Source organism: Peromyscus maniculatus, chromosome 5 (assembly GCF_049852395.1).
Source record: "Peromyscus maniculatus bairdii isolate BWxNUB_F1_BW_parent chromosome 5, HU_Pman_BW_mat_3.1, whole genome shotgun sequence".
Classification (NCBI taxonomy): Eukaryota; Metazoa; Chordata; class Mammalia; order Rodentia; family Cricetidae; genus Peromyscus; species Peromyscus maniculatus.
Genome location: NC_134856.1, coordinates 87,582,120 through 87,596,077, shown reverse-complemented (window position 1 = coordinate 87,596,077; position 13,958 = coordinate 87,582,120). Strand labels below are relative to the sequence as shown.

The 13,958-nt window shown below is 44.9% G+C and overlaps 2 protein-coding genes across 6 annotated transcripts in view; one reads left to right on the top strand and one right to left on the bottom strand.

Annotated features, from left to right (window-relative positions):
• Nucleotides 1–571: 571 nt before the first annotated feature.
• On the bottom strand, nucleotides 572–13,248 carry Ankrd16 (ankyrin repeat domain 16). Of its 5 annotated transcripts, XR_001580071.3 has the most exons (8): nucleotides 12,792–13,248; nucleotides 11,396–11,616; nucleotides 9,222–9,264; nucleotides 6,498–6,606; nucleotides 5,793–5,954; nucleotides 4,321–4,399; nucleotides 2,292–2,520; nucleotides 572–2,132 (listed from the first exon to the last, which is right to left on the bottom strand). XR_001580071.3 is itself a non-coding variant. In XM_006990190.4 (7 exons), the coding sequence occupies exons 1-7, from the start codon at nucleotides 13,103–13,105 to the stop codon at nucleotides 2,363–2,365; spliced, it is 1,086 nt and encodes a 361-aa protein (XP_006990252.1). In that variant the 5' UTR covers nucleotides 13,106–13,248; the 3' UTR covers nucleotides 572–2,362. The 5 variants fall into 5 exon arrangements, 4 of the variants coding, with proteins under 4 accessions (XP_006990252.1, XP_006990253.1, XP_042134097.1 ...); XM_006990190.4 differs by having other exon boundaries at nucleotides 572–2,520; XM_006990191.4 differs by lacking the exon at nucleotides 4,321–4,399 and having other exon boundaries at nucleotides 572–2,520.
• Nucleotides 13,249–13,306: 58 nt separating this feature from the next.
• Fbh1 (F-box DNA helicase 1) overlaps nucleotides 13,307–13,958 on the top strand; it is a 39,374-nt gene continuing 38,722 nt past the window's right edge. The window contains exon 1 of the mRNA XM_042278162.2: nucleotides 13,307–13,447. The gene's annotated coding sequence lies outside the window, so the exon portion shown is untranslated. The remainder of the gene's footprint in view (nucleotides 13,448–13,958) is intronic.

Genomic DNA, 13,958 nt, shown 5'->3' with positions numbered 1-13,958 from the left:
AGTGACGAGGCAGTCATGTGTTTGGGTTTACAACCAATGAGAAGGCAGAACAGAAAGACTATATATAAAGACAAACACACAGGAAGTAGGTCTCTTTTCGGAGAGGTAGGACCACCTCAGGAGAAAGGGTAAGGTTTTAGCTCTGAGCTTTGACCTCTTGGCTTTCTTCTTTACATTGGTTCTGTGTTTCTTATTTAATAAGATGGTTGGTTACATCTACAGTCATCTCTGGCTCTTGAGTAATTTTAGCAGTGGCCTACAGTAGTCAAGGTTTATGGAATCTAGGACTAGGAAGGGCAGAAGCAATGTGACACACAGGAATTAATTACATGTTCAGAGTAGCAAACAGGAAAGAGATACCAGGCATTACAGCTCATGTTCAAATCTCAGCACTCAGAGCTTAAAAAAAATTACAAATCTGAGGAGGCTAGCTTCAGGTACAGAGAGGCTTTTGTTGGGGAGGAAGGAGAGGGGAGAGAGCAAATGAATGAGAATGAATAGAATGCTTTGTGGGTGTGCTAAGTTGACCTTTTGCCCCCAACATACATACATAGAATATTACACACCAGGATCATCTTCAGACCCAAAATGTATTGAAACAAAGAGATCTTTGACACAAGAGAGCATGGTAATCCCACCTCAGATAAGCATAGGTGTACAGTGTATGATGGAGAGATTACAAGAGAAGATTGTGTTTCTACAGGAACATTTATTTGGTGGTCTGAACAGGGATTTATGAACTTTGTAGGAGAATAATTAAGAGGAACTATAAGTCTTTGCTATTTGTTAAGGCAAGCACAATACTGGAGTGAGGTAGGTGTGTAATAGTACCTGCTGGATTACACTAAACTAATGAGGATTAAATCTTGCTCATGACTGAACTTGTCTATTAAGACAAACAAAAAACCCTTGAAGGTTAAAATCTTTTAGCTGGGGCCAGAGAGATGGCTCAGCTCAGTGGTTAAGAGTGTTTGGGTGGGAGCTCTACCTCAACTCCCGGCACCCTGGCATCCATATACCCAAAGAGTCTGGAATGTTCTAGTGGAAAATCTACCTCAACTCCCCTCCCAATCTCTTTCCCCAAACCCGCCCCTTCAAAGCCTGCCAAACACAGCTCCTCCCCCAGAGATGCTCAAGACCACTCCCACAGGGTATATAAGCTGCATCCCAGAACACAGACAAGTGGTTCTCTGCTCTCTCATTCCTGTCTCCTCTCTGGGGGGCTGGAGAGTCACCCAGAACGCTTTACCCATTAAACCAGGGCTTTTTCTTTTTCTTTTTTTTGGTTTTTCGAGATAGGGTTTCTCTGTGTAGCTTTGTGCCTTTCCTGGAACTCACTTGGTAGCCCAGGCTGGCCTTGAACTCACAGAGACCGGCCTGGCTCTGCCTCCCGAGTGCTGGGATTAAAGGCGTGCGCCACCACTGCCTGGTTAGCTTTTTCTAATTCAGTTTGATTTGGATTGCTGTGTCAGCGGAGAGGCTTATTGGGGTGCAAAAACCTTATCAAAGAGTACTTTACTTACTGGCTGTTCTTCCAGAGGACCTGAGGTTTGATTCCCAGCACCCATGTGGAGGCTCACAACTATCTATAACTCCAGCCCCAGGGATCTGACAACCTCTTTTGGCTGCGAAAGGCATCCGGCATGCCTGTGGCACAAAGACATACATGCAGGCAAAATATCCACAAGCATTAAAACAAAACAAAAAACAAACTAGTAACCTAGTTACTGCTTAACTAGCAGTAATGAGAATACCAAAAGGTGTCCATCAATTCCCTGTAAATGTTGTTATTAGTGGGTAAAGCATGCATACCATCACAAATGGCCAAACTATGAAACCAAATGGCCACATAAAAGCTAGGAAGGAAAAGAATAAAATGGCCAATTATGTTTTACAGCTTGAGTAAACAGCAATTTACATTTTTAGTTTTATTACATTTTCATATATTTAAAGAAGGCTATGTTACATTCATTCACATTACACATTTCAAACCTAGGGGTATGCAGGACATGATGTTTAATCTCACTCCACCTGAAGGGCAGAAGAAACAAAACACGGGGCTGGTGATGTAGCTCAGTGGCACGGTACTTGCTTGGCATGAGCAAGGCTCTGATTTCAATCCCCAGTACAGTCTAAAAAAGAAAAAAAAAAAAAAAAAGAAAAGGCTGTGTTCAAGATCGTACAACATGCCAGGAATCCAGAGTCCCGGTCATCTAGCAAGTCTTCCAGCAGAGGAACATGAAGAAGGGACGGCAGAAGGAGAGGAAAACACTGGCTGAGGAGTAACTCACTCATTTGTCAGTGACTGAAAAAGCAGGATGTGAATTATCATGGACTTTATTGCCTCCTTCTTCAAACATCCTTATGATTTCACGGTGTGGTTGAAGTCCTGAAGGATATCTATACTCTTTGTGAGTTGCTGGGCCAGGGTGCCTGTTAGGTCTTCAGAATCCTTCAGTCCTGACTGCAGGAGGAACTTGGTGCAAGCCACATGTTGACCTGCACAGGCCAGATGCAGGGCTAAAGGGAGACAAAAACGGTCTATGCTGAGAACATGCACTGCATTCAGAAAAAACAATGGATTATGCAGTTATGCAGAGCTTATGCTTATTTAGTTAGAGTGTGAATAAGTGTGCGTGTGCATCTGTCACGGTGCACGTGGAGAGGGAGGTCGGGGACAATGTGCAGGAGTTGGCTCTCTTTCACTACGCGGGCCCTGGGGGATAAAACACAGATTACCAGGCTTGGCTTCAAGTGCTCTCACCCACTCAGCCACCTTGCCAGGTACTCATACTGATTTTACACTTTCATAACCTACCCATGACGGCCTACACCGGATCACAATTTAAACCTGACTGGGTTGAAAATATTTCTAAAGAAAACAAACCTGCTAGGTGTGGTGGTGGTGGTGGCACACACATTTAATCCTGGCAAATGGGAGGCAAAGGGAGGCAGATCTTTGTGAGTTCCCAGACAACCAGAGCTCATAGAGAGACCCTGTCTCCAAAAACAACAACAACAAAAAAAATCAGAAAGGATATAAGAAGCTTTTCTACTGAACAGGGAACAGGAGGACTGATTCACCCTAAGCTCACTCTCATGTGCTACTTAAATATGGTTTTAATGGCACGTAAAAATTCCTCAGTGTTTTGCTGAATTACCATGAATTAGGATGTAGTGATAAAAATCTGTTAACCAATCTTTTTACTCGACGTGTAGAAATTAGCACTAAAAGGTCGGGTATGCTGTGAATCCAAGTGTGTCCTGCTGCCTGGTCTTGAGGACCAAGTTCAGAGCCCTGATTAGACTGGCAGCAGTTATCCCTTACGACCTGCAAGTGACAATGGGTCATTTGTGACTCTTTCAAGCCTGAAGGTGCCACTGAACCCTATGAGATGACCTTTGGCTCCAAGAATACTACTTGGTTTATTCTAAAGTCAAGTTTAAAGGGTCAGCTCTGGACAGCACTGGGGATGCAGCTCAATGGTAGATCTACCTGGGCCTTGGGCTTGGTCTCCAGTACACAAAGAAAAAGACAAGCACTCTGAGACTATAGCTCTGGACCCTAAATTTATATAATAATCCTTATGGATAGATAGAAAATGCTTTCGCCTCACAGATATTGTTATAATAGGGGCTGGAGAGATGCCCCAGCAGTCAAGAACACTTGCTGCTCTTCCAGAGAACCAGAGTTCAGTTCCTAGCACCTACACCAAACAGCTTACAACCACCTGCAACTCCAGTTCTAGTAGATTGGATGCCTTCTTTTGGCCTCTAGGTACTTGCACACATTCATAGAAATACACACACACACACACACACACACACACACAAATAAATAAGTAAATCTGGAGGGGAAAACCCACACAAACCAACCAACCATAGTAACAGGGTAGTGGTTAGTATCCATCATCATAATCATGACGTCGACCAGTTGTGGTGGCATACACCTTTAATTCCAACATTCAGCAGGCAGAGGCAAGTGTGAGTTTGAGGCCAGCCAGGTCTATATATAAGGGGCTGAAGGGAGGGCTCAGCAGTTAAGAGCACTGGCTACTCTTCCAGAGGACCCGGGTCTGATTCCCAGCATCCACATCATGGCACACAACCTTCTGTAACTCCAGTTCAAGGGGATCCAACACCCTCTTCTGGCCTCCATAGGCACCAGGCAAAAGCTATTTTAGGAAGAGACTGTTTGGTTGTCATGGCTAGGGACTGAATGTAGGACATGTACACAATAGGTAAGAGCTCACCACTGAGGTGCTAAACCTACATCAATGCTTTCAACTAAAAAGTACCCAAGTCATTTGCATTCCGTACCTGAGCGATTTCTTTCATCTTTAGAGTTGATGTCGGCACCCAGGGATAACAGAGTTTGAACTGTGCTTGTCTGTCCTTCCTGAGTGTTGAAATAGATGCATTACCGCTGTGATGAGGACAAAAGCAAACCTTTAAAAACCATCTCTAGTGCTCATCAGAAACTCTTCCTGAGGCAGCCAACTGCAAATTCTGAATCTTCCTGTCTTAAGGACGAGTTATATCATCCATGATTCTCACACGAATCGTTAAATATTTGTAATATTCAGTTATCAGGATGGATAATACTATTAGGTTTCCATCAAGGTCAGCAGTACAAAGCCTTGTGGTTTATATAGAACTCAATTCCAAAATTTCCCAAGCATATGAACTTTTTGTTAAAATCTTTAAGACAGAGGGAACTGAGGCTCTCAGAAGAGACCACTACTATAGCTAGCATCATTCACACAGTAATTTATACACACGTGTCCTGCCAGTCAGCTCATTGCAAACTAGTGAGGCTAGAAAAAAACAATCAAGATTTCCGATTCAGCCTTTCTACGGAGGAAATGTTCATGGACTGAGTCCTCAGTCCATTCATGTACCTATCCCTTGTATTCAGGGGAAGTGCAGTGGGGATTTTTGGTCAGAAAACATGTACTCTTGCTTCTAGGAAACCAAATAAAGGCACGTGGCTTCTAAACAATGTATAATAAGCAAGGCTCCTAAAATAGCCTTTTCTTTAGTGAAATATTAATGCACATCCTAAATGTTTTGTACATTGGAGAGACCAGTAGATGCAATTTCTTTGTGCTAGTTAAAGAGATTTTAAATTCTCAATTCAATATAAAAAAGAGCTACAAATTTCACAGAATGAATCTTTGCTCATTTGTTCATTTTTAGCAAGTTATTTTATTTGTGGTGTGGTGTGGTGTGGTGTGTGTGTGTGTGTGTGGTGTGGTGTGTGTGAACACATGTACGAAGGTGCCTGTTAAGGCCAGAAGAGGATGTCCGATCCCCTGGAGCTGGAGTTCCAGGCAGTTGTGAGCTGCCTGATGCGGGTGCTGGCACTCTGCGAGTGCAGCAAGCACGTGTAACACCGAGCTCTCTCTCCAGCCCCGTTTATTTATTTTTAATAGAAAATATTTAACTTCGCTACACCAAAGTGGAGTTCCACAGTTTGCTTTCAAACACTTAAGAGACAACTGAAAAGGCCTTCACTACCCTCCAACATCGTCACGGTTTTCAATAACATTCCTGAAAATAAGAGTACAGAAAGCCCAAGTAGTACACAGAATTAAGAGTTCTCCTCTCTCCATTTTTGCCTAGACACCAAAAATGTCATGTTTCCATTTAAAGAGATTGAAAGATTCAGAATCACAAACATCTCGGGAACAGAGGGTACAGAGGGAGCCAAAGACGCCAAGACTACAAGAGCTGTCCATCCCCAGAGCAGCAAGCCTCAGGAAGAAATGCTGTCATGACAAGCAACTGACCTTGGCTGCATAAAGAAGTGCTGTTAGCCGGGTTGACTTTGCTCTCACATCTACATCAATGCCAAGACTGGACACCAGGAACTGTATGGCTTCATCCTGCCCAGTGACTGCTGCCCGGTGTAGAGCCTGGGCCCCCAGACGATCTTCAGCTGAAGGGCAAGCCTAGTAGGCAGGAAAGGGGAGCAGCGTAAAAAGCAGAGGAATCTGGTCCATAGTCCTGCAGATGTTCTGGTGTGGTTCTTTCGGGCAGAGCACTTGATTTCTTCCCGATTTTCAAAGCATTTGAACTAAAATGTGGTCAAGTCAATGCTCTGGCTATAGTGCCTTAAGCTCTGTCAGGACAACTTGTTGCTACTACTATCAAAGTGACAATGTTCAGTGAGTCCTTAATTTTCTAACTGCTCTATGTATGTTGGATTATTGGATCCTCCCTGGATCAAGTCCAAGGTTCTGAACATTCTACTTTACTTTGAGTTCCAACCTAGCATCATTAAATCTTTGTAAGGAAACATTCCAAAGAAATTACATTTTGTCACAATTTTAGAGATGGGAATGCGAATGCATGTATGTTTACAGAGGTCAAAGGTGGAGAAACTCAGGAGCCAGGATTTGAAACCAGCAAATGAATAATGATGTATCATTATTCCCAGATCTAAAATTTCTAAGGAAGAACTAAAGGAAAAAGCAAAACCACTTTATTTATACCTTGTGTTTTTCAAGGAGCAGCTTGGCTATGTTAACATGGCCACACTGAATTGCATCCATGAAGGGTGTGACACCACAGTTATCTCTACAGTCTGGTTCATAGAGACACCTAGAGTCAAATCCAAAAACGACAGAACTGTGAATATTCACCATTGCAAACCCAAGACAGATGACTTGATGACCTGTAGGCAGACTGTATACCTTAGAGGTGACCTGTGACAGTCTGGAGCTGTCTTTCTTTTATCGCCTTAGCATCTGAACCGAGTTCCATGTCTTCAGGACCTTCCTCTTTTAACTTTCTCATCACATCAGCTGGAGCTTTCATTTCTTCAGTTTCTTAGCTTGGAAGCTTTGTAGTCACCCTTACTATCTTTTTCTTCTCTTTCCCAAACAATTACCTAAATATAATTCTGTAGCCAGGCTACTTAAAACATCTACACTCTCCTCTCCATCTCCACTTTCACCCCTATGCACACGCAGGGTGACTAACAGCCTCAGAATGCTCTTCTAATCATGACCCTTGCCTCCCCTTCCCCTGCCCCAATTCTCCAGAGCAACCACAGTCATCTTGCTTCTCCTGCCTCAGTCTCTGGAAGGCTGGAATTACAGATGTGTGCCACAGCATGTAGCTTTTTAATTCTAGGGTTCCATGGAATTATTTACAAACACTGTCTTCATTACCCTATGAAGGCCACTAGCAAAGAGCTATGTTTATTTCATTACCCAGACCTAACACACAAAGGCTACTGAAAAGTATTTCTTCAATGAAGAGTATTTACAAATTTGCAGAAAAGCAAATATGTCCCACCTGTGGTTCTAAGTGCTTGACAAATGTTTTCAGGATCCAGGATTCAATGCTCTTTGCTTTGGCCCATTATCTTTTCCACTTCTAACTTATCATCATCATTCATATGGTGCAAAGTGTCACACTGGTTTCTGGTCCACCTTGTCTCGGCTTTCTTGAACTCTGCTTTGATCTTTCACACATATACAACTACCCGATTTGTTCCAAGGTGAAATTCTTTTTTTTTTTTTTTAATTTAAAGATTTATTTATTTCATATGTATACAATGTTCTGTCTGCATGTATGCCTGCAGGCCAGAAGAGGGCACCAGATCTCATTACAGATAGTTGTGAGGCACCATGTGGTTGTTGGGAATTGAACTCAGGACCCCTGGAAGAGTAGTCAGTGTTCTTAACCTCTGAGCCATCTCTCCAGCCCCAATAATTTTGATTGTTAACTTTTTTTTTTTCGATGCAGGGTTTCATTTGTAGCTTTGCACCTTTCCTGGATCTCAAGCTATAGACCAGGCTGGCCTTGAACTCACAGAGATCAGCCTGCCTCTGCCTCCCAAAGTGCTGGGATTAAAGGCGTGCACCACCACTGCCCGGCTCCAAGGTGAAATTCTTATGCCTCCCCTAACCCTGCTCCTCTTTCAGGGTTCAATGTCTCAGCGAGTGGCACAGGTGCCACACTGTGAAAGGCATCCTTGATGTTCCCTTGCTCCTCCTTTATTTTAAGGCCTTGAATATGCTAGGCAAGCATTCTACCACTGAGCTGCATTCCCAGGCCCTCTCAGACCCTTTTCATCAAATTATGCACCTATTCCTATTGATTCCACTTTTTAAAGATACCCTTCAATCCGCCTCTTCCTTCTTGCCTTAGTCACTGTTCTATTGCCATAAAGACAACTCTTTATGAAAGAAATCATTCAGTTGAGGGCCTGCTTACAGTTTCAGATGTTTAGTCTACCATCATCATGGTAGGAGCATGGTGGCATGCCCAGGCAGGCACTGGAACAGTAGCTGAGAGTTACATCCTGATCCCTAGGCAGAGAGCCTAGGCCTGGCATCGGCTTTTGAATCCTCAAAGCCCACCCTCAGGGACACACTCTCTCCAACAAGGCCACACCCCCTCAACAAGGCCACACCCCCTAATACTTCTAATCTTCACTCCCTGGTGACTAATACTTAAATATAAGGGGGCATTCTTATTCAAACCACCACACTTTCTAGACTCATCTCTTCAGCCCAACTGCCATCACTTCTCTCCTGTTTCACTTCATCAACCTAAGGGACAATTTCACAGAAACCTCTTCCCATCCCAGGTTCATTTATATTTTGCATCTAGGTGGTGCTTGAAAACTGCTGACTTCTTATGACCCCTGGCTTCAAAACCCTTCACCAAGGGGCCTGGAGAAAAAGTTCAGCAGTGATGAGTATTTGTTGCTCTTCCAGAGGACCTGGGTTTGATTCCCTCTGACACCCTCTTCTGGCTGCCACAGGCACCAGGCATGCATATGGTGTACAGACAGGCACGCATGCAAAACATTCAGACACATAAAATGAACACAATGGTCTGCAGCATCCATATTCTATACTGTTGAGACTTCAGCATATCCCAAACTACTACCAGTCTCTCAAATGTGCTATCCTTTCTTCTGGTGCAAAAAACCCCCTTGGCCCTCATGACAGCTGTTATTTTCCCTTCAGGTGAACAGCTTTGGCTGTGCTGGTGCCGAAACATTATTTATTTCTTCAGTCTTTACTAATTTAAACTGGGTCTTCCTATCACACACTCCTATGGGGACCCTGAATTCCTTACAATGCTCATTGGTACACGACCCTGTTCCATTGTGGACACAGAGCTCTCTACATAAAAGGAAAAGTAACTCCTTGTTATAACTAAGAAATATTTCCACCAATTTACCATGCTATTCTTACCTATCAAGAAGTTCTTGTACTGCTTCGAAACAGCCATGCATCGCTTCGGGGGAAAAGAATGGAGACAATTAGAACTTTTTAGTGTATACTTGAAACTTTCTTGGCTGGTGTGGTGGTTTGAAAGAAAATGGCCCCCAAAGGGAGTGGCACTATTAGGAGGTGTGACCTTGTTGGAGAAAGTGTGTCAGTCACTGTGGGGGTGGGTTTTGAGTTCCTCTATGCTCAAGCAACTCCCAGTGTCACAGACCATTTCCTGTTCTGTGGAATGTTCCATTCCATTCTGATCAAAATGTAGCCAGCACCATGTCTGCCTGCAAACCGACATGTCTTGCCATGAGGATAATGGACTTAACTTCTGAAACTATAAGCCACTACCTCAATTAAATGTTTTTCCTTTATAAGAATTGCCGTGATAATGGCGTGTCTTCACAGCAATAGAAACTCTAACTAAGACAGCTGGGGAGGTAACTCATTGGCCAAACCCTGGCCTAGGATGCGCAAACCCTCGGTTTTATTCCAGTACAATGAATAAATAATTAAGAACAAGCCTGTTGGTGGTGGTGCATGCCTTTGATCCCAGCACTTGGGAGTCAGGGGCAGGCAGATCTCTTCGAGTTTGAGGCCAGCCTGGTCTACAGAATGAGTTTCAAGACAAGATAGCCAGAGCTGTTACACAGAGAAACCCTGCCTCAAAAAACCTAAATAAATAAATAAACAAACAAGCAAAATTCTTTCTCCTGGCTTTAAAAAATTTTGCCTTATATTTATTTATTCAATTTTCTGTGTATAACTGTTTTGCTTGCATGTTTGTATGTGTACCACACATATGGATTATGCCCATAGATGTCAAAAGAGGGTGATGGATCCCTTGAAAATTAGAATCTAGAGTTAGAGATTGTTGTGAGCCACCACATGGGTGCTGGGAACTGAACCCAGGTCCTTTGGAAGAACAATAAGTGTTCTTAACTGTTGAGCCATCTCTTCAGTCACATCTGCCCTGGTCTTCTCACAGAAGGAAAACCTAAAATACATAATGTTACTGTCCTATCAATAAAAAAAAAAATCCAACCAAATAAATGAAAAAGAATGATGTTTTGAGCACTTTCACGGCAAACTTCCAATTTTAAACTCATCTCCCCACTTTAGTGTTGGAAGTTTCAAAGGCTGGTGTAGTCTCTTGCCAGAAAACTGCAAAAACACTTTGAAGGAAACTATTTAATAGTAATTTATGAAAATTATCCAGAAATTTACTCCTTCTACTGAAGATACCTACTCTCAACAGGAAAGGTTCTGACTATCTGGCTTCTATTTATTTTGGGTGAGTGACAGATTAGTGACTGTTTCTCCAAGAGAATATTTTGGGGAGTATGTATGATGGGAGCTAGCCAAGCATTTATGAACTAGGTGGACTTTTCCTACTTACTCAAAAAGTTTCAGAAAGGATCCCTTGGTCCATAAGTGCTGGCTGTGACTGGAGAACAAGCAGGTGCTTATTCCCAGACAGTACGGACTGTATATTTCAGATATTGATCTTTAGAGATAGTACCACCTCAGTATCCTAATTCAATGAACTGCCTCTTAGACTAAGAATTATCTTCCATATTTCTCTCTCTGGGGGGAAGAATATTCGGGGGTTTGAGACAGGGTCTCCCAACATTGCCCAGCTGGCCTTAAACTTGCATGGATCCTGTTGCCTCAACCTCCTGAGGGCTAGAACTACAGGCATGCATCACACTGCCTGGCTTATTTTCCAACTTTGTTTTAGACTTTTGAGTCCATTATCTACACATTCCACACTAATTTTGCTTTTTGCCAAGACTATAGCATGGTATCATCACTATTGTGAAAAGCTAAGAAGGACATTTGCTCAAACACAAACCAAGTTCTTTACCCAGGGTCACAGACTTTGGCAGGGACAGAGCTAGCTTACCATCTAACTGACCAGGAAGGGTAATTACAACAGATACACTCAAAAGGTAGACTAACACAGTGACACAGAGCCGAGGCCTCCATCACTTTATAAACTTATAGTCTGCCAAGAAATCCCAAGATGCTCTGATGCTTGCCCTCTGGTTTCCCAAATCCTCCATTCCTCTGGCTGATGACTTGAACTACAAAATGTAGGCAGCACTGGGGTGAAACCAACTACACACAGAGGCGACTGCAGGGTATACCTGCAGTATGTAAAGGAGTTCTTCTAATTTTGCTCTCTGTTTTCCAAGCATCTGGGCAGACAGTGAGCAAGTACCGGAGGATCACTGGGTCGCCTTCTCGACTGGCAATGTGGAAACTGTTCCAGCCATCCTTGTTCTTCAGGAGCGGATTGGCGCCATGTTCCACAAGGACCTGGATCACTTCAAGGTTCTTCCTTGTACAAGCCATCATCAGAGGAGTCCTAAGGTCAACCAGGATGGAAAGGAGCTGAGGCATTTGGAAGAATCCAGGCCTTCAGGGAATGTATGTTTTTGGTACAGACGGAAAACCTAAAGGAGTCTGGGGGTTGGGGTGGGGGGCAGGAAAACGGCTTAGACTGTCAGCCTCTGACTTCTCTGAGGTCTGTGGAGAAATAACAAGGAGACACTGATTCTGAATGCACATCCACAGGAGTAGGTTATCTGAGAGGCAAAATCTGTTTATGAGCCAAGCAGAGGACTGATATAAACCACAGATAACTCTCAAGATATAGTGGAACTACTTTACAATAGTGAAGGAGATGTACTTTTAATTATACGGTGCTTTCCTGTCCTTGAGGAGCTGAGATCAAACTCAGGGGCTCATGCACGCTAGGAGGCTGCACCACCTCTGATATATTTCCCAGCCCTTATGTTTTGACAGATTTGAAATAACTTGGAAGGCAGGAACTTCATTAAGTTAGGCGCCTAAAAAAGTTAACAGGCTCCCAGACATAGTACAAAAAAAGATGCCAATCTGGCAGCAAATGAAACTGATTTGTGCGGTGGAAGAGGATCACCAACATTCTTGCTGGCGGCCGTGCAACGCTCGATGTGACAAAACTGCATAGAGCTCAACATGCAATGCATGTGCCACTGAAACCTATCCACTGCAGCCTTGTCAATTAAAATAATGCAACCATGAACAAGTACTTTAGCAAGATGTCTCCAGAAGAACACATCCTGGGCACATGAGTAACACAATTCATCCGTTAACCATTTGATTACATTTCTATACTCTCTCAATAGGAAGTGATTGTCCTAACTAAAGAGCCAAACCCAGGAAGAAAGGAAGGTTGGGGTGAGAATTAGAAACCGAGGAAAGTGCCGGGCGGTGGTGGCGCAGGCCTTTAATCCCAGCACTTGGGAGGCAGAGCCAGGTGGATCTCTGTGAGTTCGAGGCCAGCCTGGTCTACAAAGTGAGTTCCAGGAAAGGCGCAAAGCTACACAGAGAAACCCTGTCTCGAAAAACCAAACAAAAAGAAAAAAGAAGAAAAAAAAAAAAAAAAAAAAGAAACCGAGGAAAGTTATACGTCTAACAGACACACTGAAAAATAAACGAAAATTAGTGATTCCTCGGAGAGTGGCGATGTAGCTTTTCTGGACTCCGGGTACCTACCAGTCGGCCTTCTTCAAGGAGTCCACGGCTGCACCTCGGTCCAAGAGGTAGTCCACGCAGTCCCGGTGGCCCATAGAGGCAGCTTCGTGCAGAGGACGCTTGTAGTCTCGGTTGGCAGCCTCGATATCCATACTCCAAGCCTCCACTAGATAAGCTAGGATGTCCAGGCGCCCGTGGCGGGCCGCACAGTGGAGAAGGGTGTCCCCGGCTGGCCCCTGGCAACCTCCGGCCACCTCCAGCTCCTCTTTCAGAGCGCGCAGCCGGCCCTCCTGCACCAGCCTGCAGAGGCGCCGGGGATCCCCAGGCGGAGCCATCACCCGGGACTAGGCGTGACAAAAGTAGGAGGAAGACCGAGCTCCAGTCCTCCTAAACACAGACTAGTGTAAACATAGGTTGGGCGAAGGTGAGAGATGGTTAGGGCTTCCGCTTCCTCCACGTGACCGTTCTCCTGGACGCCCCGCCCCCCAGCGGGATTCTGTTTGCTAGCGACTTTTTTATGCCTCCAGCCCTGGTTTCAAAGTCATAATTCCCAATGTGAAATGGTGTCTCCTCAGGCGACCGGACCAACAACAAAGCATGCGCATAGGTCATTCTAGTAATCGTACTCCAAACATGCGAAGTCGTCAGGGTGGGAGCCCTTGCAGTTTAGGGTCAAGGTAAGCACCTGACATCCTGAACTGTCCTCTGCACCCGAGTCATCTGCCGACGAAAGACCTAACAGAATGCATTGCGCCGCTGTACCGCAAAGCCCTGAAGTGGAATAGAGGGGCTCAGCAGCCTGACCTCGCACCGTACGGCTCTCCACCGTACAACCTATGGAGGTGCCTGCCGGGCTGCAGAGCCGGGGTCTTGGGCTGCTCCGGTGGTAGCTGCAAGAGGCAGCGAGGCCGGCTCTCCGCAGCCGAGCGCACGCTGCCTACCACCCTGGAGCCTACCAGGCTCACGTGTGCTGTGGGGATGTCTGCCGGGCTGCACAGCAGCATCCTTGGGCTGCCCAGGCTCCCAACAGCAGGGTTTCTGGGGCCTCTCGGAGGTGGGACAGTGTCCCCCGTGCTCCGCCCGCTCCTCACCCAATCCGCAGCCGACCCCAGCCCCCTCCCCGCCGGCTGCAGCCGCCTCAGCCCCCACGGGAACCCAGAGAGCTCGAAGGAACTCTGGGAAAGTTTC